The sequence below is a fragment of the Ciconia boyciana genome, chromosome 9 (assembly GCF_034638445.1).
Source record: "Ciconia boyciana chromosome 9, ASM3463844v1, whole genome shotgun sequence".
NCBI classification, from domain to species: Eukaryota; Metazoa; Chordata; class Aves; order Ciconiiformes; family Ciconiidae; genus Ciconia; species Ciconia boyciana.
This window is the reverse complement of record NC_132942.1, coordinates 12,697,579-12,723,175: the sequence shown is the minus strand read 5'-3', so window position 1 is coordinate 12,723,175 and position 25,597 is coordinate 12,697,579. Positions and strand designations below refer to the sequence as shown.

The 25,597-nt window shown below is 53.1% G+C and overlaps 3 protein-coding genes across 4 annotated transcripts; 1 reads left to right on the top strand and 2 right to left on the bottom strand.

Annotated features, from left to right (window-relative positions):
* Positions 1-2,958: 2,958 nt before the first annotated feature.
* Positions 2,959-4,993, top strand: IL17B (interleukin 17B). The gene is made up of 3 exons (XM_072873637.1): positions 2,959-3,241; positions 4,224-4,510; positions 4,738-4,993. Exons 1-3 carry the CDS (start codon positions 3,221-3,223, stop codon positions 4,991-4,993), a joined length of 564 nt encoding a protein of 187 aa, XP_072729738.1. The 5' UTR covers positions 2,959-3,220.
* A 1,170-nt stretch (positions 4,994-6,163) lies between these two features.
* Positions 6,164-9,478, bottom strand: PCYOX1L (prenylcysteine oxidase 1 like). Its single transcript, XM_072872207.1, has 6 exons — positions 9,319-9,478; positions 8,786-8,992; positions 8,130-8,304; positions 7,829-8,040; positions 7,590-7,730; positions 6,164-6,987 (listed from the first exon to the last, which is right to left on the bottom strand). The coding sequence occupies exons 1-6, from the start codon at positions 9,407-9,409 to the stop codon at positions 6,329-6,331; spliced, it is 1,485 nt and encodes a 494-aa protein (XP_072728308.1). The 5' UTR covers positions 9,410-9,478; the 3' UTR covers positions 6,164-6,328.
* Positions 9,479-11,986: 2,508 nt separating this feature from the next.
* GRPEL2 (GrpE like 2, mitochondrial) lies at positions 11,987-25,169 on the bottom strand. Of its 2 annotated transcripts, XR_012044133.1 has the most exons (5): positions 25,018-25,169; positions 19,285-19,453; positions 18,337-18,418; positions 15,835-16,290; positions 11,987-14,330 (listed from the first exon to the last, which is right to left on the bottom strand). XR_012044133.1 is itself a non-coding variant. In XM_072872679.1 (4 exons), the coding sequence occupies exons 1-4, from the start codon at positions 25,083-25,085 to the stop codon at positions 15,935-15,937; spliced, it is 675 nt and encodes a 224-aa protein (XP_072728780.1). In that variant the 5' UTR covers positions 25,086-25,169; the 3' UTR covers positions 11,987-15,934. The 2 variants fall into 2 exon arrangements, 1 of the variants encoding a protein (XP_072728780.1); XM_072872679.1 differs by having other exon boundaries at positions 11,987-16,290.
* Between the last annotated feature and the right edge of the window lie 428 nt (positions 25,170-25,597).

The window sequence follows — 25,597 nt, the reverse complement described above, 5'->3', positions numbered from 1 at the left end:
AAGCCTTTTTGGCCCGGGTGTCCCTCACGCGCTGAGCGGGCCTTTGTGCAAATATGGATGGGAGCGCCGCGCTGCTGGCTCGGCTGGGCGCTACCTGCCGGGGGGCGGCAGGGGGATGCGGGACGGCACTGTGCTGGCCCCCCACGCCGGTGGCCCCGGCCCCAGCCCTCCTCCCTGCTGCGGTGTGGGGCTAGGTCTGGTGAGGCCGGCTCGCCAGAGCATGCTTACATTTGATGAGTGGAAAATGTTGCTCACGCAGAGATAGGAGGTGCTGCGGCCGTGCCGGAGCCTCCCGCTGTCCCGGCCACCTGGCCCACGGGTGGGTGTGTCCTCAGGTGTGCTGGGGCCTCACAAACCCCGTGGAGGATCTGGGCTTGGGAGCAGCCTGGTGCCTGGAGGAGTGGCCATGCCCTGCAGCATGGCACCAGCAGTGATGCCGCCCACCGCCTGCTGCGGGTGGAGGGGACTGCAAGACCCATGCCGGTGGCTCCTGCCTCAGCAGGGATATTCCTGATTGTGAAAAAAGGCAAAAAGCTATTTTCTGGCAGCGTGGGAACTGCGGTCTGATTCCCCCCATTCCCTTACCTGCGGACCCGTTGTGTGCTCTGCCACATGCTCCCTGGCCAGCACATCGCCCCTGCCAAGCATGGCATGGCCGCCCTGCATCCCTCTACCCCAGGAGCTTGGGCTCGGCTGGGGGCATGGCAGCAGGTTCCATGATGGTTATCCTGGGAAATATGCGCCTGGGTTTACTCGGGACAGGTAGAGCCTATCTTCATGGCCCCTCCTGCCCTGTTTCGTTTCCCACTCTCCAGGCTCTGCTTTCCACCCAAGTTTCCCATGGCAGTGGGGCAATGCAGTGGGGTAGCAGGGATGAGCACGTACAACAAAACCAGAAAGCACATCCCCTCTCCCCTCCGGGTAACCCACTCCCAGGGGAGCCGTGTGGGGGTTTCCAGCCCTTCCCGGCCACCCGCTTCCCTCGTCTCCCTCCACGGGGCTGACCCCAGCACACCCTGCTTCCACAGGGTTGGCACCGCAGCCGCACGGGCACACGGAGCCCACCAGCCGCCCCGTCCCAGCCAGGCAGGCAGGGGCTGGCCACGACCCAGCAACCCATGCACCCCAGCCCCTTCCCTCACGCAAGGCCAATGGGGAAAAGCCGCCCGCCCCCGCCTCCCCCAGCTTATCAAATTTGGCCATGTCTGAAAAGGCCTGGTTTCCTTTTCACCAAAAAAGATCAAAACTGGGTAATTGGCTGCCGGCGCGGATGCCTCTGAGCCTCTCTCATGTGTAAACAGCATTGCCGAGTGCTGACACAACGCAGGCGGCCATGGCACACGCAGGCGGCCAGCACCCTCTGGGCTCCCTGGGCCTGGGGCTGCTCACTGGCCCTTCTTGGGGGATCACAGAATAGGGGGTGAAATCACTGGGGTGCAGGCAGGGCTGGCTCAGCACCCCAGAAAAGACTGGTGTCTGAGGGCTTGGGTGTTTCCGTACCACCCGGTGCAGCAAAGGCAGGTGGCTGCAGGGCCCCTGCTACGGCCAGGTCCACTCTGCCAGGTCCCGAGGTGACAAAAGGGACATGCTGTGCTCAGCGCACAGCATCAGACCTCACCTGAGGGGATGGCAAGGACCCTGAAACACTCTACTGGGGCTGTCCTTGGGGATGTTAACATGGGCTGGGGCTCCCCTGCGGGTAGGAGCAGCCGGGCTGCGTTCCCTGCTGCATCCCGGGGATAGCGGGGCTGGGAGGAGGAGAGGGACAGTGTGAGTTGGGGGTGCAGTGTGTTTTACCCCATTTGTGGGGTCTTCTAGAGGCCCAGTTCCAAGACTGGGAAAAGGAGGTGGAAATTTCCCACCACCCTGCAAAGCACAAGGGCCTTCAAACCCCCGGGGACGTACAGTGAGTTGGGAGGCAGAGGGAAACTCCACACGCAGTGCTGCTGCAAAAGCTGGCGGTGCTGGGGAGGGAGCAGGGTGACAGGGGAGGCAGAAAACACCGGAGAGAGGCGGGGCAGCCCCCCAGCGCCGCCCGGCCTCGGGGGCAGCAGCCCTACCGATGTAAGGCCCCTCCAGAGGAGCAGGGCAGAGCCTGCTGCCCGTGAGAGTGGGGAACAGCACGGGGCACCCACGCCTCCCGCGGCCGGCTGGGGCGGGCAGGGGAGGAGGGATGCAGGGAGGGACGGAGGGGAGGAGGGATGCAGGGAGGGATGGAAGTTGCGGAGGAGGGATGCAGAGGGGAAGGACGGAGGGCTGGCGGTGCGGTTGGGTGGAGGACAGCACCATCGTGTGGCACGGGGGCTGCCCGGCCGCAGGGACAGTACAGCCCAGGGCAGGGGGGCTGCAATGCCGGCCCCCTCCCGAGAGAGGCCCCTTCTCCCCCGTCCCTGGGACGGGGCATCACAGCCGGCACCCCCGTGCCTCAGTTTCCCCCACCGCAGCACCCTGCATCCCGATGCCTGGCCCGGGGAAGCCAGAGCAGCAGGGCATGGGCGGGGGTAGTACCCCACCACTAACACCCACCACCCTGCAGCTCTGGGGCCCAGCCCCAAGGGCAGCTGTGAGCAGACCTGGTGTGTCCCCGCTGCCAGGGGTTGGGAACAGGTTTGAGGACAGCAGGAGGGTAAGGGTTTGGGGACAGACAGACCAGGGGTGAGGGAAATGATGGGTGCCATCGCCCCACCACTGGGCAGAAGGGGCTGGTGGCTCCTGGGGACAGCAGAGCTGGTGGTGGCACACAGATGATGGCGGGCCCTCAGCAGGACAGCCCCAGGCTACCTGCACACCTTGCTGCTAGCACAGGACGAAGCCCACCCTGGGTCCTCCCGCCAGCCCCTGCTCCCCCAGCCCAGCAGCCGTATCCCTCCTGGCCTCGGCAGGGCTGTGACCATGCTGGTGGCACCACCAGAGCCCAAACCCCCTCCCCAGGGCAGGTTATTGCCCAGCGAGCCCCTCCGGGCTGCCCGGCCCAGAGGGGACCCACCACCGTCCACAGCCACAGCCGCAGGTGGAGCCAGCGCCCGGGGAGGCGGCGGGTGGCCGAGTCCCAGACCACGCTGGCCCCCCGCCCTGCCGGCGCCGAGGCTCCCTGGCACCTCGGGGACCGGACACACCTCCGGCCGAGCAGAGCCGGGGGCTGGGGCTTTCCCTTTTTAGCTCCCTGGCTTGCTGGTGCCAGCCACACTGCAGGACGGCGGCCGGCAGCCCCTCCGCAGCAATGGAGCGGGCTCCAAACCTGGTAGGTGACAGCACGGCGGCTCAGGGCTCGCTCCTTGTTTTCCTTCTTTAATATAATTATTTGCACGCTTGTTTACGGGTGGCTACCTGGGTTTGTTTGCTTTGGAGATGCATGCTGTGGCCTGCCAGGCCCATCGCTCCCACGCCTGGCATGGCGAGGATGCAACAGCCTCGGAGAGCAAAGCTGCGACAGTCTGACCAGACGGTCCGGTACCGGAGCGGGAAAACAGCCCCGGCCGAGCGGTCCCTGCCCCGGGGCACTGCACACCCATGGGAAGGGCTGCGGGATGGCAGGCAGGGCTGCGGGACGGTGGGCAGGGCTGCGGGGCTGCCTGCGGCTGGCTGCAGGGACATGAATAGCAGGGAGCAGGACTACAGAAAGCAACTTTGTTCGCTGCTGGGCAGCCTGCCGGGTGTCAGCACACGGGAGCTCAGCCCTGCAAGGCCAGAGGGAGAAGGAAAGGAAAAAGCATCTTTCTTTCTCTCTCACCGTCCCCAGAGCACAGAGGGAGGGAGAGGAGGGTTTGGATAAAGATCGCATTATTGACTGTCTCATCTCTAAAGCTCCTTTTAAACCAGAGGCTGCCCAGGTACAGCCTGAGCTGAGGGTGTACACATCCCTTCCAGCATGCAGCCACCGTGGGGTGGGGCAGGGACCGGGCACAGCTCGGGGAGCACAGGCAGGGGCATTTTGGGCAATGCAAATTGCCAGCTGCAACCAGGGGCTTTGCAGCCACACACATCAGCTGGGGCTTGGGCTAGGGGCTCATCACAACCGTGTGCTCACCACTCCTGCAAAGTGCCCTCATGTGCTTCCACGGGTCTCACTCACAGCCCAGTGTTGCCCTTTGGGGGTTGCATGTGCCCCCTCAAAGTCAATGTGGTCCTGCCATCAGCCACTGTCCCATGGGAGGTGGGAGAGCTCCCCTTCCACACCAGGCCTGCAGCCCTGGCAGCCACGCACCATCCTCCTTCCTCCTCAGCTTCTCCTCTGCATCTTCACCTTTGCCATGGTCCTGGTCCCCGAAGCGAAGGACCAAAGCAAGGCAGCGAAGGGGAGGAGAAGGGGCCCAGTGCGGCCGCCCACGGCCACCCCTGCCCTGGCCTGGGCCCCGGACGACTCCTACACCTCCATGGCAGACTACGAGCACAGCATCCAGGACATGGTGCGCCAGCTGAGGAACAGCTCTGAGCCGGGAGACACCAAGTGCCAGGTCAACCTGAGGCTCTGGAGGTCCAACCGGAGGAGCCTGTCCCCCTGGGCCTACAGGTGAGCTTGGGGCAGGGACCTTGGGGACATGTATGGTGGCTCCGTGCCGGCAGGCACTGCGGTGGCCACGGCTCCAGCATCATGGGGCTGCAGTGGCTGCTGGGGGATGTGATGTGACGCAGCGCCCCGTTTCACCCCACAGAGGCATTGCCCTGCCCGTCCCCAGCCACCCACCGCCCCCCATCTCATCATCTCTCCAGCCTCATCTTGCTTTCCCTCCCCTCCAGCATAAACCACGACGCAACACGGATCCCGGCAGACATCCCTGAGGCCCGATGCCTCTGCACCGGCTGCATCAACCCCTTCACGATGCAGGAAGACCGTACCATGGCCAGCATTCCCATCTACAGCCGGCTGCCTGTCCGCCGGCTGCTCTGCCAGGTGCCGGGCGAGGTGGGGCACAAGCCCTCTGGGAAGAAGTGTCACAAGAAGTACCAGACAGTCATGGAGACGATCGCTGTGGGCTGCACCTGCATCTTCTGAGGTTGCAGAGCTAACCCCTGAAGCCATGCATGGGCATCTAACCAGCTTGCTCTTGCTTCCCGAGCTTGCCCAGCCCTCTGGGAGAGGGTCGCCCGGCTGAGCGTCAGGGTGAAGAGAGCCCTTGCGCAAGGCGATGGCAGCTCCAAGAGCTCCCTGAAATCCCCCTGCAGACTCCATCAGCCTCAGCCCAAGCAGCCACTTTGGGAACACCCAGAGCAGGGGCAGCCCCTGCAAGTCACCCAGCTACACAGTCCTGCAGCTGGCCTCACCGCGAGACACCGCCCCGAGCCCCCTCACCTCCACGGAGGAGCTCAGCAGAGCAGGCTGGGGGACAGAGGGAGGCAGCTGCCCCCCCCTCCTTCTGGCTGGGCAGGATCAGGCCTCCTCCCTCCCCGAAGTCCCCGTTTGCCTTCGTTCGCTCTGTCAGTGCAACAGCTCCGGGAGCACCTGGTCCTCCCCAGCCCTCCCCAGCCCTCCTGCAAGCTCCTCTGCGCTGGGCCAGGCAGCCCAGGGAGCAGGGGAAGTGGAGGGTGGTTTGGGCGGCTTCTGAGGTCCTCAATAAAGCGCATCACTGGCCCCTGTCTGAGCCGCTCCATTTCAGCCCATCGCATTGCCCCTCTGCCCCTGCCCACCCAGGGGTGGGTGCTGCCCAGCCTTCTCCCAGGGAGGCTCTTTTGCCCCCCAAAACACAGCTGAGCCCCAGGCTCAGAGAAGCCCGGATGCCTCTGGAAACAGGGAGCACCCGGCAGCAGGCACCTCTCCCTGCAAGCCAGGACCTGCAACAGCCCGCCCTGCATGCCCATCCCCGGGGTGCCAGGCCGGTGAGTGGGGCTAGGCTCCACACACACACGGCATGGGAGAGGCCACGGGACCTCCTGCCCCAGCCGGGGCCAGCTCTGCCACCAAGTTTCCTGGGGGCAAAGCCAGGAAGATGGGAGAGGCACAGCAGGAGCCAGGCGGCTTCCTGGGGGGCAGGACCCTGTCCCTGCCTAGGGCCAGCACCCATCTGCTGTGGATGCCAGCCAGCCTCATCCTTGAAAGCCCCCCTAGGTCCCTCCAAAAAACAGATGTGCAGTGACCTTTTTTCATAGGAAAAGGCACAGGCTCCTTCTAGCAGAGCCTGGGGAAGGGGAACAGGGAAACTGAGGCACACGGCACAGACATGCAGCAACACTGGGCAGGGACTGTATTCCTGAAGGCAAAGCATGTTCAAGTCATCCGGGACACAGCCCGTCCCCTCTCCCCCAGCCCCAAACTCCCTGGTGTCCCCAAGGTAATAAATACTCCCCAGACTACTACACGCAGAAGCTCCCGACCTGCTGCCTCCTCTGGGCATCACAGCTCGGTCTTCACCTTGTGCATCAAGTCCTTCTGATCGATTTTCTCCAGGTCCTGATGCCAGCGGTTGTAAGCCAGCAGGGCCACGTTTTTGGCCGCCACCGCTATCATCTCCATGGAGCTGGCCACCCACTCCACGCCACTGAGGTAGAAGAGGTTTTCATGGAGCACGATAGGCGGGAGGGACTTGGCAGCATCGTAGCGGGGATACGCCTGCCACTCTGTCACCTGCACCGAGTAGTAGGACCTGAAGAGGGTCTTCAGCTGCTGCTTGTCCAGCAGCTGCTGGGAGAGGACACGCCACACCGCGGCCTCCTGGGGTTGCTTGCGACGGAAAGCTGCTGAGATGTTGACAGGACAGATATTGTCCATAGCATTGAAGAAGAGGTTGGGGGTGTCGGTGGTGAGGATGCTGGCAAAGGGGAAGAGCTTGGGGTCGGGGAAGCCAAAGTAGGAGGAGTTGAGGTAGCCATGCACCACGGAGGTGACGGAAGGCTGGAAGGCTCCAGCGAAGTCGGCGATGGGCGGCTCAAAGTTCTCGAAGGTGAAGTTGCTTCTGCTGGGGTGCAGGGGAGTCGTCACAACCACCATGTCGTAGAAAGCTGAGCCCTGGCCTTCACTGCCCTCGTAGTGCACCTGGTACAGGGCTCTCCCCTCTGAAAAGAGATGGTAGACAGTTAGGAGTAGCCCTGAGCCCCAAGTAGTATTGCCCTGGCCCCCTTTTTTCTAGCATGGCCTCCGTCCCCTGGTTTTCCAGTACACACCAGTGCTGGACCATAGCATGTGATGGTTATGGATGAATTTGCTGATACTTTAGGGCAGCGGAAAGAAGATTTTGTCAAGCCTATGGGAGAAAGTTTCCAGAGAAGCCTAGCGTAGCGGGGCAAGGAGGACTGGGGCAGCACAGCCCGCCCCCAGACCCCAGCTATCCAGCCCTTCTGCTGTGGTGGATGGGGGAGCAAGCCTGCAACAAGGATGGTGCCATAGAAGAAACCTGAGGGACCTCACGAGGGAGAGAGGGGAACCTCAGGGTCGAGGTCTGTACTGCAGGGCCCGCACCAGGTCAGACAAGGAGAGATGGACAGACTCCCTGGCCTTCACCCAAATGCTTTACCAGGACCAGGATGCTCTCCAGCCTCCCAACGCCCTCTCTCTGCCCCAGCATATCCATGATGCCACTACCAACCTCCCGCTCTGGTGCGCCCAGACCCATGCCCAGGCCGGCAGCGCCCAGAGCAGACCCCATGCCCAGGCTCACCCGAGCTGTGCAGAGAGATGCCTGTCACCCTGGCTGGGATGACGTTGGCTTTGGTCAGCTTCAGCAGACCTGAACACACCAGCTTGTTGCCTCCTTCCACTGCCCAGGTGCTGCCCTGGGCCCCCGCCAGCGACATGGCTCCTGGGAAGAGGAAGAGGAGGGTGGCTCAACAGCCTGCCCGTGGAGGGGGCGCTGGGAAGGAGAGTCACATGGGGGGGAGAAGGGGTCCCCAGTTTCACCTGCAAAGGCAGGCACCAGCACTGACTGCCCGTAGCTGGAGCGCAGGACGGCCGCAATGACATCATCCACAAAGCGCTGTGTGACGCCCACCTCCAGCAAGGACTCGGCCACCGAGCGCTGCGTCATGTTGACGAAGGCATCACCCCCCAGCGAGCGCAGCAGCTCCTCCAGGCTGGAGAAGGCGTAGCCATGCGCCTGGTACTTGTAGATCCTGGAGGGGACAGGAGCACAGGGTGCCTGGTGATGCCCCAGTGCCGGGCAAGACTCACTGCGTTCCCCCAGCCCCACAGGCTCTCCTACCTCATGAACTTCTCCATCACCTCCTCCACCCACATCTGCAGGCGCAGGAAGCTGATGCCATAGTGCCACCAGAGCCGGAAAAGGTTGAGCAGGTACCAGTCAGTCTCCTCCAGGACGAAGTGCTCCCCGCTGAATATGGCACTCTTCCCTGCCACCTCACGCCGGTGCTTGAGGCCTGCAGGGAGCAGAGGGGCCCCGGCCCTGCTGGGCTCGCACGCCTCCCTGGGGCTGGCTGGCCGCTGGGAAAGGCCAGCGCCAAACACCGCGGCAGCAGGGATGTTGGCAAAGATGCTCTTGGAGGAGCATCAGGGAGTGTGAGACCCTAGGGCACTGGGACCCCTGCCAGACCCTATATATTGGGGCATCCCATGGAGTTGACATGCTGCTGGCTGGGACAAACTGGTGGGATTTTGTGAACCCCCTCCCACATACTAATTCCACCAGGACCCCTCGCCCTGATGCTCTGCTGAGCCGTGCCATCCCTTTCTCTTCCAGGGCACAACAGGGCTGGGACACAGGGACAGCAAGAAGGGGGTCACTGCATGCCCGGGGGTGCCGAGGTGGACTGGAAGCAGCCCTCTCCACGCCCCCAAGGTGCAGCCCCCCGGCACGGGGAGGGAGGGAGGCCATGCAAGCGCTGGGGTGCCCACGCTCACCAAGGATCTTGACGAAGTCCTGCATGTGGAGGCTGAGGGCGTGGATGGAGGCTCCCCTGCTCTCGTACTGCTGCTTGTTCACGGTCACGGTGGCCAGCCGGCCACCCACGCCCGCCGGCTCGTACACGTCCAGCTGCACCTGCGGCCCGAAGTGCTGCTGCAGGAAGTAGGCGACGGCCGAGCCGCCCAGTCCGGCGCCCACCACGGCTGCCGGCAGAGAGGGGCGAGGGCGGCCGGGTCAGCGGCGCGCCCCGAGAGAGCAGGGGGACGCCGCTGCGCCCCGCCCGGACCCCCGGCCGCCCCGGCCGCGGGGAGGGAAGGGGCCGGAGCCGCATGCGAGGGCGGGGATGCGGCGGGGACGGCGCAGGGATGCACGGCAGGACGCCCTGCTCCCGCCGCGGACGGGTGGCCGGAGCTCGCCTCTCCCACCCCCGGAGGCAGGCAGGCAGGCAGGGAGGAGGCCGGCTGCTGCCGGTACCCGGGATGGGTGCCCCCTCCCCACCCCGTACGCGCCCCCCCCCCCCCGCTCCTACCGATGCTGCGCGGCGGGGCGCGGGCGGCGGCGGGCGCGGCCAGGAGGGCGGCGAGGGCCGGCAGGAGCAGCGCGGCGGGCGGCGGGGCCATGGCGCGGACGGCTGCGCGGAGAGCGGGCCCCGGCAGCGCCCGCCCCGGCCCGGCCCGGCCCGGCCCGCCCCTTCCCGCAGGCTCGGCCCCCTCGCCCCCCGCTGCCGCGCAGCCCCGCCCGGGCAGCGGCCCGGGCCCGGGCCCAGGCAGGGAGCCGGCTCCCGGCGAGCAGAGGCAGGCCTGCCCCGGCGCTGGAAGCCCTGAGCCAGCGCGTCTGCCGGCGGCAAGGCGAGGAGGAGCAGGGCGAGCACGGGGAGGGGAGCGGGCTTGGTTCCCGCAGAGCCGGAGGGATGCACACAGCCTGGCGTTGCTCCCCGGGTTCAGGGAAGTGGTACAGCAGCAGGCTCACCGGAGACACAGCAGCGGTACAAAAGCAGGCCTTGTGGTAACTCATCTCCCAGCACTCATCCTTGGAGGATGACACTGGGGCTCAGCGGAGACTCTCAAAAGTGCTGGCTGCGGCACGTGAACAACCCCAGGCACAGCCACAGCGAGGATCCTCGGTGCCCTCTGCTCCGCACCGCTTGCTGTGCATCCACGAGGACGCTCAGCAGCATCCCCCTCGCAATCAACCCCATGGTGAACCAAAGGCCCAAAACCAGGAGCTCCCCGTGGCACCACCTCCCTCTGGCTGCAAGCATGCTGGGGGCTGTTTTCTGTGCTGCCGGAGCATGTTTTCTGTGTGTGCAGTCTGCACATGGGGCGAAGGCATGGTGCTCAGCACCCGGCTGAGGGGAGCAGGCTGGATCCTGCGTGGCTCATGCATCAGCAAGGGCATTTCAAGCTTTCGCTTGCACTTACTGCCCTGGGCAAAACAAGGTGCCCGACAGCAAGCAGCTCCGTGCCCTGGGGATTCCATCCGGGAGCCTGCTGCTGCTCAGATTGCAAAGGATAGCAAAGACTGAGCAAAAACTCTGGAACAGGTAGGACATGTAAAATTACAGACACAGAGCCTGCTGTAGCCCAGGGCTGGCTCCGTACCAAGTGACAAAATTTAGTTTGAGAATCTGTCATCTGAACTTTGTCTCAGGAGAAACACAACTCAAGCACAGGCCCCCTCCCTGCCCCCAGCCAGGAGCTGCTTCAGAGTTCCTGCATAGGGGAGCACACACAGCCTGGAAACTCAGGTGTGAACGTTTGGGGGGGCACAGACAAAAACTACTGTTGCTGAGCTCACCCAAGTCCTTACAGTGGGCAGTATGAACCCACCAGGACGGGGAGACGATGTTCCCAAAGCAGCTTAAAACACAGCACAGAAATATCTTTGCAGCATGCCTCAGGTTTTAACAAGCTCTTACTTAACCGGCCTGATTTCACCATGGCTGTGGGCGACAAGAAATCTGGCTTGTCACTGCAAAGCTCCTAGGAGTCCAGGTCAGTACTGTTCCCAATGGCCCCAGCAGGAACGGCAGACCGTGCCCTGCTGCAGGCGTTCTGCAATACCATGCCATTAGCAAAATGCTCTTCCTCTTGCTCACAAGCTCCGATGCTTTTCTGCAGATGGAGGTGGCTGTGGTTTGAAAACTCCCAGCTCTCACTGTTGGTGCAGAGAAAAACCAGCAGAGCCAGAAATTACGAACACCGCAGCAGGCAGCAGTATTTCCTGGTCTAGTTAGCGAACACCAAGCAATGCCCACACATTTTAGGCAGAATGAGGAAGAGCCCCTATAAGGGGACATGACCTCTGCGATCACAAGGGGACTTCGCTGGCAGATCTTTAGCACAGAAAGATAGATCTTGCCCCATAAAGACCACTTGTAAATGGCCTTTTGCAAAGGTTTTTTTCTAGTGAGAAGTGCCCAGGGGCATTCAGAGCTTCAGGAGAACAAGGCAAGCAAGGCCCACCGTCATGGCACCAAGTGTTACAAGACTAAGGCAAAACTAGGAATGGAGGCCCGGCTATTTTTGCAGAAGACATGCGAAGGGAGAATGTGATCTGTTACAATCACACCCCTACAGAGAAAGCCTGTTCTTCTCTCCAACAAATCCCTGAAATCATAACCTGCCTGCAGATACCGCAAGCGTTAGTACACAGTGTATATTGAGCCATCCTTAATCGAGCTGCCGTACAGTATGCCTGCTACAACACACTGCACACCAAAGGGGAAAAAAGCAGCAAAGCGAAGCTGTGAGAGAGCAGAATGGCAAAAATAAAACCAGGTGTCAAGATTTCAACTGTCAGCAGAGTTCTGCAGAATGAACCACCACCAAAGGCTGGCAGACAGCATTTCTCTACATGATGGTCCATGAGTGGACTTACCAGGAACAGACACAAAAGCAGGTGCAGAACTACCAGAGAATGACACACCTGGGCAGTTTATCAGTGCAGAAATCCCCAACAACTCACCTGCGTGAGGAAAGATGATACGCACGCAGGTGCGCATTTCTTGGGGTCCACCTGAAGGACTGTTAGTAACACGTTCAACAAAGTTCTCCACTGCCATGGACTATAGCCCTTATTTTAGACAATCAGATCAGGAATAGCGGGAAACCTTTCAATCCACAGTCCCACCCGACTAAAGTGGCAGTCAGAACAAGCAGCAGTTTGGGGCAGGGAAAAAAGGAAAAGGAAGCAACTGCAATTCTTTTTTCTTTATTTGCAAATGGACAGTATCTGGACATCTAAATTAAATCAGCCCTTTCCAACATTAACTCAAATGTCGTTGTCAATTACTTGCACCACTCCCACACTTCAGTCTTTGTCTTTCATACAGCCAGAACCTTTGGGTAAACAAAGAGCACAGAAACACAAAAAAATACAATATATACAGGCTTCCCACTAACTAAATGGACTTAGATTTTTGGAGACTAGCGACGCTTTGTTCATTTGAGTTTGCAAGTAATATCAAAACATCTCAAGTTTTAAAATAAAAAAATACTACAATATTCACATATCAAACTTAAATACATTTGTTTAAAAATTAAAGGACTGCTAATAGCTATTGATGCATCACAGCTGTCTCTTTCAACAGAAGCTCTGCTGATGAAGCACTGAGAATTTAAGGTTCACAAAGCGACATTCACATTCTGCACTGCTCCTGGTCAGAGTTAAGACGCTGCCATGCTCTGAGATGGTGCCATTGGAGACTCGTCCAGGAGTTCAACTCAAACTTGTCCCACTGACAGGGTATGGCAAGGCCACAGAACAAGGCAAATGCCCACGTTCAGTGGGGCTGCCCACTTCCCGAGAGCAGAAATGCAGGTCCACACATCACCATCACATGCACATCTTATCTAGTTGTCTGCATTCCCAGCTTGAGCTCTTCTGTTCATGGCTGGGCAAACGGAGTGGAAATGACTAAGAGGTATGTGACACTTCCTCTCCTTTGCTATTCCATCCCTGCTAATGTACTCCTGTTTGTATTAAATAGTCATTGAATAAAGTGACTGGAGAGAAAAAGCTCATAGGACCGTCTCCTCTCTGGTGTAACTCTGCAGAGTGCAACGGAACCGCACCAGTGGGGACTCTACCCCGCCGTGGTGAGTGTGCAAGCTTTACACAAACAAGGCAGACAAGGGAGCAAGAATCTACAAAGGAGAAATTCAATCCACCCTTACGCAATCTCATCCACGATAAACGAGACCATTAAGTGTGCTTGAAAGGCAAGAGAATCAAATTTTGCCTAGGAAATTTGGATTCTGTGATGGAATCCAGGTTTGGTTATTTCATTTTCACTTCACCATTCAAAGGAAGCAGAAACTAGGACAAACAACAGCTACAGTATTTATCTCTTTGGTAACTTCTGTAAAAGAGTCTCTAAGCAATGGGTACATCTCACAGTAATCATCATAAAAGCCCAATAAGATCCTGTAGAAGTTTCATAGATTGAAAAAACTGGGACAACAGGGAAAATAGCTTGCCCAAACTTAAATGGCGCCTGTGGGAGGGTGAGAAAGACTGCACAGGAACTGGATCCCTCAGATTCCTCCTCTAGACACAACAGTGCCTCAGTGAAAGCAGATCCCAGATACACAAGCTGAATCAATAACCTCTTATTACAGACAGAAGGTCTGGAGTGCATTTTAGGTATATCTTTAAGGCAAAAATGGGTGCATACTAGCTGAGGAGACAGGCAGGCTTGGCAAAGATTCCAAAGGTGGACCAGCTAGCTGTACTATACTTTCACAGTCAAGTGGCTCCGTGGGTCAGTTTAAAGAAGATTTGGGTCCCATCACTTCTGGTCACACACTACTTTTAAATCTGGCTCAGGTAAGTCGCAGCCTTTCCTATGACAGAAAACGACTTGTTGTGTAAAATGCCTTTGCTTTTGTTTAGTTCTTTATAAATAAAGTTTCACATTCAAAGTTAGTTTCCATAACCAGCTCTTCCCTTCTATTGCAAAAAGACTCAGCTGAGATAGCCGGGACTGAAGAGGCAGCAGAGAACCCAACCACTCCTTCCAGCTGAAGACACAGTTTCCTCAGAACAGGTTGCAGACAGTCAAGGCAGAACAGCAAGACTTGCATTACCACGTTTCGTGTTTTACCTGTTCTTTGTCTTGAGTAACAGTGTAACCTGGTGACCCAGTCAGCACGTAGACCAGCAAAACAATGAACAGGCAGTCCTGTATATCTCTGAAATTTCCAACAACGTAATAAAACAAGAGTTCTGTCCAAAGTGATCTAATGCTGCCATGTAGCACTGTTTCAGAGTTGAAATCTTAAGTACCTGCCTGAAAACCTAACTACAGAGAGGCAGAAAACTGCATTTTAAAAAGTATCCACTACTGAGTCACCCACATAGAGCCGTCACTAAAGCAGCTTGCATGGAGCATATTAGAAATGTGCATCTTCCTTAAATTTCTGGAATGACAACGAACTAGCTGCACATAGTCTCCCCAGATGAAAGACTGTCAATAGCTGCTAACCGAAGGCTGCGGCAGTCCTGAAGTCCACCACAAAAGGATTATGCAACTGAAGCCTGAAAAGGAATGGGAGAAGAATAAGCTTTCCTCCAAACCAGTGATGGCATCCACCATAAGTAAAGAGTTTTGGAAGTGGATCTCAAATAACTGTCAGGCCATGGATCCACTTCCAGAAAGTAAAAAGGCAGGAATTAACGAATCAGTAAGAAACAACCTGAAAACAACCATTCCTGCCTTGGTTTCGTATACTGCAGACCACAGGCTGGTTTATATAACTCTTCTGTCATTATACTGCTTGCTGCTCTGTAAAGGGTTAAATTCTGATCTTACTCGGTGACTGCATCCTTTCAGCTGAGATAAATGGACTCCCAGGCAAAAGGACCACTGGGAAATACATATGCCATGCTGTGACAACAACACGACTCCAACTAAGAGGACGGCTTGAGGTCAGCTTTCACTTCCTCAGACTTCTGCTTCCCTTGCTTTCTTGTCACTGCTGCTAAAATTGGTTCAAGGGCACTTGAGACTTTTAGTAGAAAAGATTTTTCTCCTTGCATCAAAACCCAAAAGGTTTAATATTTACTATCACCACGCAAAAGTAGAATCTGAATGTGAACTGGAAGTTAGTGTTATCCGAGTACCATTATTGGAGAGCTGAGAAAATAAAACAGTCCAGATTTCCTGCTTAAGGGCACATCTCCATTTTGCCAGCAGCTGCAACAAAGAGCATATAGTTTATCATGCTTGAAAGCTGCACAAATACCCATCAGGGAAGAGAGATTACTCTCCTCTAAAATATATCTTTTGGCTGGAGAAAGAGAGATTTCAGAACTGTTTTCTGGCTCCACCAAGAACCACTACTCCCTGTTTTACCTTTAGGAACAAGGAGGCAAGCTGAAGTTTTACCTGGAGAACAAATATTAACATATTAAAGTCTGACCTAACAACTGAATTATCTTTAAAAACCTCATCCCTATTCAACTGTAGTATGACAGAGGTTTCATTAATTTGGGATTGTTTTCCTGAAGTGACATGAGAAAAAGCTGCCCCTAAATGTCACTTCAAGTGATCATCTTCATCCCCACCTGAGGGGTCAGGGGACAAGGGAAGACACCAAAACCAGCCTGATAATAATACTCAGCCCTTTGGGCTTTTCCTCTTCTGAGTGCTTTGCAAAGAAAAGGCCTCACCACATTCCCTGTGAGGTAGGTCAATAAGTATTATTATATTCACTTAATACAGATATGGAAACTGAGGCAGAGAAGTTACTTTCCTAAAGGCCACTGCAGGAGTCTGTCTCAGAGATGGAACCAGGAGACAAGATTCCTTACCTCTCAGAGAATTTCCCTTTCCCTCTCTTATCTCCCCTCTTCCCCATACCAGTCTTAATGGAGAAATGAGCAACGGAGAAAGGGGCTACAGTGCCACGTTTCTGACAAATAGCAGGACTCCTAGTACTACTCCGCATACTCCAAAAAGGATTATTAAATATACAAGTACCTTAGAATTAATGGCAAAATGACTGAACACATTATAAAGAAGCCAACATACAATACAAACCTAGCTTAATAAATAAGTAAAGACACGCGCTGCAGTTGTGACTGAGTGCTGAGGGGTCCTCAGCTCAGTAAGGTCCCAGATGCCAATGGGTAAGCCCACATCATTCCTGTGACTCTACTGCCACGCCGACAAGTGCGTGTCTGATAGTGCGACCATGGAGTTTATAGCCATCCTGAGTCACCAGTGCTATCGTGCCCGGCTGCATTCCCTCGGCTGGTACATGGCAGACTATTTCATGGTCATATGGATCATATTTGCCACCAACAGGGTTCATCTTCTGAAGGCCATGTTTGGCAAATACACTTTGCAATTTGGCCTCTATGAGAGAGAGGCCTTCATAGATTTTATTCAGGGTTGGATTTGGATTACTAGGCTCTGCTTCTTCTGCAGCACTCTCGGCAGTCTTCTCCAAGATATCTGCTACCTCCACAAGGTCCCTGCAGAAACTCTGGATCCCTACAGGCACAAAGAAGCAAGAAGTAAATGAAGGGCAGTTTACAGAACATACAGAGCTACACTACCAATGACAGGCACAAAGTCACAGCAGTTTGAAAGCACCTTTAAAGCTGCTAAGTTATTTGAACCGTTACTTTAGTGAGAGCAGACAGTGTCTTCTGCATCCTGTAGTCAAAGCTTTATCATTACATGGGTAGTAATCTAAAGACTCCCCAAATCAAGGTATACGCAGGAAAGGTACATCTATACACTTCAACATATATATATATATATACACACACATCTATAGTACACCTGACAAAGTAGAGCATTAGTATTTCACTCCAAAAAGTTCTTGCAACTAAGACGTGTCATTTAGGACACTGTTCCACACCCTCTCATACAGTCCCACAGACATAAATGTTTTGCCAAGCAACTCACACAAATGCCCATGCACACGGAGAACAAATGCAATGGGGGAAACTAAAATAACACATGACCATTCAAAAGTACATCCACAATTTTATTCATAAGTTAAAACCGTTGTGGAAAGACTGGACAAAATGGTCCTTGGGTTGGTCATGAAAAGTCATGCAGTCTGTTTCATTAGAAAAATGGGTTTAGATCAGATACATTTCCAGAAGTGGTGTATTACACAGTGCAAAATTTTCAGGAAAACCAGCCTCCCTCAGTTACATAGATGCCATAACTAACTTACTGAAAAGACACATTAGGAAAACAGAGAAAGAGAAACAATAGTTTGGTGCTATCTATATCTGTACATACATGTTTAAACATGCACAGAACAAAGAAGCATGAAGGAGAAGCAACAAAGGAGCAGACAGAGGCAGACCAATTACCACCCATTTCATAGAATCACAGAATCATTTAGGTTGGCAAAGACTTTTAAGATCATTGTGTCCAACCGTAAACCTAACACTGCCCAGTCCACCACTACACCATGTCCCTAAGCACCTCATCTAAACGTCTTTTAAATACCTCCAGGGATGGTGACTCAAGCACTTCCCTGGGCAGCCTGTTCCAATGCTGGACAACCCTTTCGGTGAATAAATTTTTCCTAACATCCAATCTAAACCTCCCCTGGCACAACTTGAGGCCATTCTCTCTCATCCTATCGCTTGTTACCTGGGAGAAGAGACCAACACCCACCTCTCTACAACCTCCTTTCAGGTTTTGCTCTTGCGCCAGAGTCTGTTTTAATGCTCTACAGACCCCCACGCCTCCATGAGCAACTTCTAATAAAGAACCTAATTTTTCTTCAAATCTGAAGCATACTACATATAAAATTCAGAGCTCACAAAAAACCTCTCAAAACCAACGGTGCTGATTATCCCAACAGCCATTTTACAGCACAATGGATAGAACGGTAAGAAAACTACAGCAGCTCTAATTTCAAAGCTACTGGAATTAACTAATAAAAAACCTTCTGAGATTCACGCATTGTGGGGAGTAACAGTTTCTCATTCTCAGAGATGGTGCTGGCAGAGTGCAATGATTAAACAGCAGGTTTCTTTGCCCTTCACCTGCCTCCACTGCCAAAGCTACAAATCCAACTCACTTCACTGATGCTAAAATATTTATTATAGAAGTTTTAAAGAACATCTGATATAGGAACTGACAACCTTTGTCCCAGGCAGGATCCATCTCCTAAAAGCTAGAGCAGAAGAGAAGAGGCTGTTAATGCAGTAAAGGAAATCACAACCTGATGACACAGCTAAGAGTATGAAACTCAGAGCCAATTCTCAGTGTACAGAGGAACTTGTACTTTCAACCAAGTCAGTAGAACTACACTCAGTTGCACCAGGCCTATTTTATTAGAAAAAGATCACAAAACAGTCACTGAGATAAACCTGATAGGACACAGCTGGACATACAGAAAAAACAGCAAGTAAGCCCAGACACCAATAGTCCAGGCCAAACGTGATGCCAGACTTTACAATGAACAAGGGCAGGATGGCAGGAGAGAAAAGCTGTTGATCAGCATTTCATGCTCAGGCAGGCAGGCAGGCCACCGCAGTAAACACAGCTCTGCCTCACTTTGCTTACCAAAGAGCTTGGCATCTTCCACAAACTTCTGTGTTCTCCTCCGGACATTCTCAGAATCTGCCAAAGCTTTCCGGTATCGCTCCTGTAACCACAATAGCAAGGGGAGACATCAAACAGGGAGGTAAACCCAATTTCCTGACAAGCTGGCAATCCCTTAGAAATGATTTAAAAAGAGCCCACTTCACGTCAGAAGGTTGTGCTGGGCTCCTGTGTTTTCATTACATGCAAAGCCAAGTCCCTCTCTTACTGATTAATCAGCACAACTGTGAATCCCTCAAAGGATCCAAGTGAAGGCCAGAAGCATTCAGGGCGCAGCTCAGTTGAACACTGCATTGTCAGGCTGCTGATTTTTGCATGACTCACTGCAGCTATTGAGACACTCCTTTCTCTAGAAGGCAAGTTGGAGGTCTCAGCAACAGATCTGCAACCAGCTGATTTATCACCTGGTGCAGTAGTACTTTCCAGAATTGCCTGCCCAGTGCTGCAGTAGTTAATCCCCTCCTTAGTCACATCTGTTCTTCAAAGTTCCTATAACATGAGCCTACCATTTCCACCATACCACTGTCACTAAAGAGGACCTTCCTTCTTAGACAATCTGGATCCAGTGCGACACAATATGTGATGCTAATCAGGACGAATCTACTGCCATTCCCTCTGTACAATGCTGTGAAAGAATTGACCAGACCATCTCCAACATACAGTTTTGCCTGCCAGGATCATACTATCGGTGTCTTGCTCCTAGGTACTACTGATGGCGTTTTGGGGAAGGCAGACTGTACTTTCACAGTGCACCCTCTCACACTTAGAGCACAGCTGCTTTGAAGGCTGCCATAGCACAGCACCTTGTGTGCGTGTTATGGGGCTTACAGAATAAGCTAGGGCTGAAAGACAGATCAAGTCAAGGGGACTGAACAGAAGACATCATGATGCCACCAGCAGCATACTCACAGTTAAATCCCGGACTTGTTCTTCCAATTTGATGGCTTTGTGCTCTAAGGCACAGTCAGAAAGGGGATGCTTGGGCTCATCACGGGGATCTTCTGGGCCACACTCATCTCCTGTACTTCTCTGCTGAGCTGCAGTGCTGAAAACACATGGGGACCCCCTGAAATACAAACTAGTGAAAAAGAAGGAAAGTTAAGTAACAACAGGGTCAAAAAGAAGAATTCTAGTTTAGTGTGATTACTAAAAGCAGGCTCACTTAAAAAAGGTACATAGGATTCTAGATAAAATTTTAGCTCTTTTCAGAAAATATGGACAACTAGCACAGAAACACAGAGACAGATGTTTTGAAAAATTCTTCTATTTTAGACTCACACGTCACCACAGAGGCTGTACACCACTTCTTTGACATACCTTGAAAAGAGTCGCATTTTCACAGGAAAACAAGTTCTGGATTGCATTTTTGCTGACCTCCCAGTACAGGTGGTCAATACCGGATGACAAACTTCAGAAACATTTTTGCAAGACAGTCTTGAAAAGGAGGCAGGTGGTATAAAGCTGTTTTTACAGTTATTTAAAAAAACCCAAATGTTCTGAGCAAAATTCAGTAAGATCTGCAAACCCATGGCACTTAAGATAGGCAGGCAGAGCTTAGCCTGCTACCTAAGATGGTACAGTGACTGCAAAAGGGCAAGTCACACCAGTGGAATGGCTGTGGATTTCTGCGGAGCAATTTAACAAGCAAGGAAAGACATACACATCTCAAACTGCCGGCTAACAGGGGATCCAATTCTCAGATGCTCTGACCCATTTGTTCTTCTGGGCGCAAACAGACATAGCATTTGGTGTATTCAGTTTTCCTCCTATTGAGTGAAAAGGAGGAGAATTTCAACCTTTTGCCGACCGGTTCTTCTCACAAAATAGCAATTGCTAGACTGTACCCAGCTTTCATGTTCACTGCACAAAGAACAGTTAAGAAACCAAAGAGAACTGGCAGAGACATGACCAAGTTGTATGCAGCCCAAATATTCTAAGGCCTTCCATCAGGACCTTCACAGCACTGTTAGCTATGTTTGGAAAAGGGACTGAACATGCCAAATGAAAATTGTCCCTAATATTCTCCAACAGTTCTAAGCACTTCAACGGTTTTTATCTCTACTGGCAATGAAAGAGTCCCAAAGCCAGAAAAAACAAAACAAGCCCAAGCCTCAAGTGCTGAAGCCTATCTTATTTCCAATGACTTTTTCATCCTAAGTACGCTTTTCAACAAAAAGCACACTTGTCAGTGGTTTCATGTTGGTACAGCAGGTGGAGCTCATCCAGGAAGCTGACTCCACAACTTGCAGATGGAATGATGAAACAACCAAAGAGTCAGATAATTGGATTGAGCTATATAAACACCGCCTAGGTGCTTAGCAGCCTATTCTATACTGTAACAATCTCACAGGTTTCCCAAAAACTAGATAATAGAAGTCTGGCTGAAAACAGTTTGGTCAGAAGACGATCAAAACCAGCATGCTAGACACTTTGAAAAATAAATAAAATATTTTTCGCTTCATGCTATTCTTTTCCAGAAAGCCCTTCACCTGTGCCAACAGTGCTGTCACTCCATGAGTGAAACCAAGAGTTTTCACGCCCCCTCCGACACCACCTGCTTTTACAAACCGACCTAGACAGCACCCATTCCTGCCAGCATGAGGCCAAAGCCCCAGCCCACCTCCCTCTCACACCTTACACCAGGAACAGAGTCTGCAGCAGAAAGTTCAATTTACTCCCCAACCAGCTCCATTCAGGAAACATTTTAGTATATGCTTAACAAGGAAGGGTGTCTCCTTTTTTGGGAACACCTGGGCTCCTCCTCTGAGCAGAGCTTTCAACATCGCCTTTAATAGAGGTGTTTTGCATATACTAAGTGCACCTTTACTGAGTGAAATGCAGCATGGCACAGAAATCACTGCACTGGCACTGATTCAAACTTCTGTGCTTATACAGCACAATTCAACACCGCACAGAGATGCTAATTTAGGCGCCAGAATCGATATAGCTGAGTTCATGTTACCAGGCCTGCACCATTAAGCTTTCAGCAAGGCTATATTGCTCAGGTACAATGTCGCAGAAATGCACAGCTTTTGTTTCTGGGCCTATCAAATCCGTCATGAGACCTAAGTGTTCTTCAGCAATCCAGCTAAGCTGAGCTTACAGCAGCAACTGGAAGGGACAGGTTTGCTCCCCTTATTCCAGTACTGGAGCTGTGTAGAACGAAGGTTCAGGGAGTTAAACCAGCTGAAAACTCACCCTACAAAACAAAAAGACTTTTCTGTCTGTGTCCCTGAATAGGCTTGCTGACAGATCAGATGAGTGCAAGTGCCAGTACAAAAGAGAAGACAAACATGTGAAGCCTGGTGAGATGTGGGAAAGGGAAGAGGTTGTCCCCCTTTGGGTGGCAGCCAGGCCTTAGACTGGCTCAGCTCCATGGCCAAAGCACAGTTTAAGAGATTTATATCTGCCCAAAGACCACCAAGCATCTCCTACCACTCCCTGCTTAGCAGGCCAGATGTTCCCTCATTTTATCTTTAATACAAGGTTGCTACATTTCCCACAACACTAATGACAAGTTTCCTTTTCCCACCTGAAGACATTTGCACATAAATTTTTTTATGAAGTGGGTACTTAAAACAAAATCTGTATGTCAAACTGCTCCTTTTCAACACATTACATGCCAAATACAAGTCAGAAAGTGCTATTCCTACGTACACTTGCTCTGGAGTAGGACGTTCCTCGCACTAATCTTTAAAGAACCCAGGCGAGGGGCTCTTTTCAAAAAGGCTCTTTTCAGACCAGGCTCTTTTCAAAAAGCTGCCCAGCCACTGCGGTTCCAGGTTCCAGGAATGCCAACACAGAAGAACCCCCCCACATCTTAATCCTGGCTGCAGAAAGATCTGTTTGAGGCATCTTGAATGATTTTTAAGATACTTGTCGCATTTGTGTTGTTGACTGATTAACATAGCACTTTTTCAAAGTTATAGAAAGTAGACTAAACTGGAGGCGGGGACAGAGAAGGACCCCCTTCAACAAGCCTTCAAAATCAATCCATGAAGCTTTTAACAACTGTAAAGCTTTCTTTGTAAATAACAGGTGTGTCTGTGGCAAGCACCAACTACGAGCTTTGTACTTTATCATCTCACATTTCATTTCAAGAGCTGCAGGAATGGAAATTAGCCATGCTACAGATGAACCAGAAAACCTGAAATGCAGCTGAGAAAGCTGCTTTGCTAGGCACCTCACAGGTTAGACTCCTGTGTCTTAAAAAAGCTATACAAATGAGTTAACTCTTTTGCATCCAAGAAGCAAAGGTTAGTGAGTAATTTCCCTCTGCAGTGATTTACACTACTCGAATGGGTGTGTTTCAGTGTGTAGGAGAGGAGCATGAATGAGCCTCAGCTACTGGGACCTGCCTACGTGAAGCAGAGAGCTGCCTGCATGGATTCCTTTCTCCAGCTTGTGAAACCAAGTTACAGAACACTCCCCTGTGCAGTAAAATGCCCCAGGTATCACGTGCTGTTCAGACAAGCCTGCCTTAAAAGTTGCAGGCAAGAAACAAGAACCACAGGCTGACTCCAAAGGGAATTCTTAAGAAGGACTATTACGCAGAACTGAAAATGCCACTCAATTTACTTCTTCCTCCAGGATGAAAGAAATACTCCACTAAAAAGGGGAAGTGCTATTTACAGTCTGTCCACTGCACTGTGCTCCATCTTCGAAACACAGTGGTGATCACAGCTGCTCTAAAAATAGGCAGAAAACCCACTGGAGGAAGTTCACACATCCTGAAGCGACAGACACGTGGAAGTCCCAGAGCACGTGAAGGGATTATACAACTAAGCTGGTGATACAAAAAGATTTACAAACTGTTGTCACAGAAAGCCAAATAGACAGGTGTAGCAGAGAAGTTGATTGTATCCATATGGTTTAAGCCAATTGTCCTTAAAGATTAGAATTTAAAATGATGCAAACAGGTCTCTCCAGTCAGAACAATAGTATCACCTCTTTCTGGAGCACAGGCACCATACCCTACCATCCCAAACCGCCTCTGTCATGTTCCCTCTGAAGACAAGGGTCCTACGCCATCTCTCCTTAAACACTCCCTCCTCCTCCTCCTCCCAAATCAGCATGACAAAGCACGCAAGTGTTGAGACACACAGAAACATCTGCATTAGTGTTTTAGCTCTGATGAGCGTGCTTTGGAAGGAAATCTCCTAATTACCCCCAATTACTCTGTTTCATCAGGGAGTGATACCAGAGATTAATACCATGTGGACTCCTCTTCGATGAATCTGGAGAACAAGCTTGTGCAGTGCACCTTAACACAGGATCGCTGTAAACTGGGCAGTAGGCTCCCAGACTACAGCTAGTCCAGGGTAAGAAGTCCCCAAGATGCGTACAGCATGGGTGTCCGGGCCCCACCACCCACCGCTTTGCTGTACAGAGACGCTGCTGTTGGCTGGGACGCAGGCACGGCCATGCAGAGCTTGCGTACAAACCGTTTCACACCGATGGTGATCCTCCACGAAAGAAGCCTGCTCAGCTCCCAAAGTCACCTATTTCAAACTTGGTGCACATTTCGAGAGGGCCAAAGCAGTTTTCACACGTATAAGAGCATATGAAAGAGGAAGGACTTTCAGACACGCATCTTTACATTTAGTCCCAAACACAGTTGCTTCTATTATGTGCTGCAGAATTATTTTATTGCACTGAAGTGGTATTTTCAGTTTTTTTCCCAGGGGAAAAAACTCTACAATAAACTAACATGCAGTTTGACTTTTTTGCACTTCACCTGTCCACAAACACAGATGCTTCTATTATGTGCTGCAGAATTATTTTATTGCATTTAAATGGTCTTTAGGTTTGGTGGTTTTTTTCAGATAAAAAACTCCAGGATAAACTAACATGCATTTTTACTTTTTTTCTTTTCACCTGCCCACAGTTCACTCAAATAACCAAAGCACCTGTTATGGATTTCACTTTTATAAGCCATATTCCACAATGTCCAAAAATATGACTGGACACCATTTTTCTGTCTAAATATTGACACAATTAAATGGACCCTCTTCCCTCAACCACCCAAAACACACTGAGAGTACAGGTGCTGCATCACTACCAAAAATAAAACTTGAGGAGTACATTAAACATATACTTCGTGAATAAATGGTCCAGATGGGCAAGAAGAGACACAGAGATCACCTGTGGATACGTGTAACGGCAGGAAACAACGTCACAACGTGACCTGCTGACAACAGAAACGCTTTTCCCTAAAAACGAAAATGAATTTTTCCTCAAAATGTCACTTCTCCAGGAAAGAGCTTGCTTATCGAGAGCCTGTTTTTGTTCCGGGCCTTCTGAGGAGCTAAGGGCCAGCAGCGTGCCCCTCATGAGGGAGTAAAGCGGAGACCTCCGGGGGGGATGGCACTCTTCCAGCGGAGCCCCGCGCCTGCCCACACCCCCGCGGGCGCCCCAGGCCCGGGCCCGCCGCGGCGCCTCGTCGCCGCCGCCGTAGGGCAGCGGCTGCGGCGGCGACGAGGCGCCGCGGCGGGCCCGGGCCCGGGGCGCTGCCACGTCTCGCACCGAGCCCGCCACAGGAGGGGAGGGGTCAGCGCCGCGGCCGCTGGCGACCGTTAACAGCTGAGGGAGAGGGAGAGGGAGGACACAGCCCCCCTCACGCACTCACACCGCCTCACGTACCTGCCGCGCCGCGGCGCGCTGCCGAAGGGGAGGACGGTCCCGAAGCGCCGCAGGGAGCGGGCGGCCATCGCCCCACAGACCGACGGACTGACTGACTGACTGACTGACGGAGGGGAGCGACGCGCCGGCGCCGCCCGCCAACTACAGCTCCCAGAAAACTCTGCGCGGCATACGAGTCCCGGCAGGCAGTGCGGCTGCGCGGGCAGCGCCTCAGCGGGGCCTGGCTCCGTGCTTCGGGCAGTGGTCCCAGGCACCGCGGACCCGGGACCCGGGCTGGAGCTTGGTACACTGCTCCTGCTACCGCTGGGCAGCTTGTGGGGGTAATAACGCGATAGGTTTCACCTCTTGTTCAGTAAAGACCGAGAGAGGCTTGGGCCAGACCTGAGGTGGAAGGAATGGTGTTTCTTACTTCATGGTGAATAAACATTTAAAAAGCCCCGAAACCTTGGCCAAGTGTGCCTTTAACTGAGGACTAACTCCATGGGGGGCCTACAGGAAAGGTAGGGAGGGACTCTATCTCTTTATCAGGGAGTGTAGCGATAGGATGAGGGGTAATGGTTTTAAATGGAAAGAGGGTCGA

Coding starts and splice junctions, on each gene's coding strand:
- IL17B (XM_072873637.1), top strand. CDS start 3,221: ATGGAGCGGGCTCCAAACCTG. Junction 3,242..4,223: donor TGGAGCGGGCTCCAAACCTG/GTAGGTGACAGC, acceptor CTTCCTCCTCAG/CTTCTCCTCTGCATCTTCAC. Junction 4,511..4,737: donor CTGTCCCCCTGGGCCTACAG/GTGAGCTTGGGG, acceptor CCTCCCCTCCAG/CATAAACCACGACGCAACAC.
- PCYOX1L (XM_072872207.1), bottom strand. CDS start 9,409: ATGGCCCCGCCGCCCGCCGCGCTGCTCCTGCCGGCCCTCGCCGCCCTC. Junction 8,305..8,785: donor GGACTTCGTCAAGATCCTTG/GTGAGCGTGGGC, acceptor TGCTCCCTGCAG/GCCTCAAGCACCGGCGTGAG. Junction 8,041..8,129: donor GTGATGGAGAAGTTCATGAG/GTAGGAGAGCCT, acceptor TGTCCCCTCCAG/GATCTACAAGTACCAGGCGC.
- GRPEL2 (XM_072872679.1), bottom strand. CDS start 25,085: ATGGCCGCCCGCTCCCTGCGGCGCTTCGGGACCGTCCTCCCCTTCGGC. Junction 18,419..19,284: donor AACAAGTCCGGGATTTAACT/GTGAGTATGCTG, acceptor TTGTGGTTACAG/GAGCGATACCGGAAAGCTTT. Junction 16,291..18,336: donor GGAAGATGCCAAGCTCTTTG/GTAAGCAAAGTG, acceptor TTGTGCCTGTAG/GGATCCAGAGTTTCTGCAGG.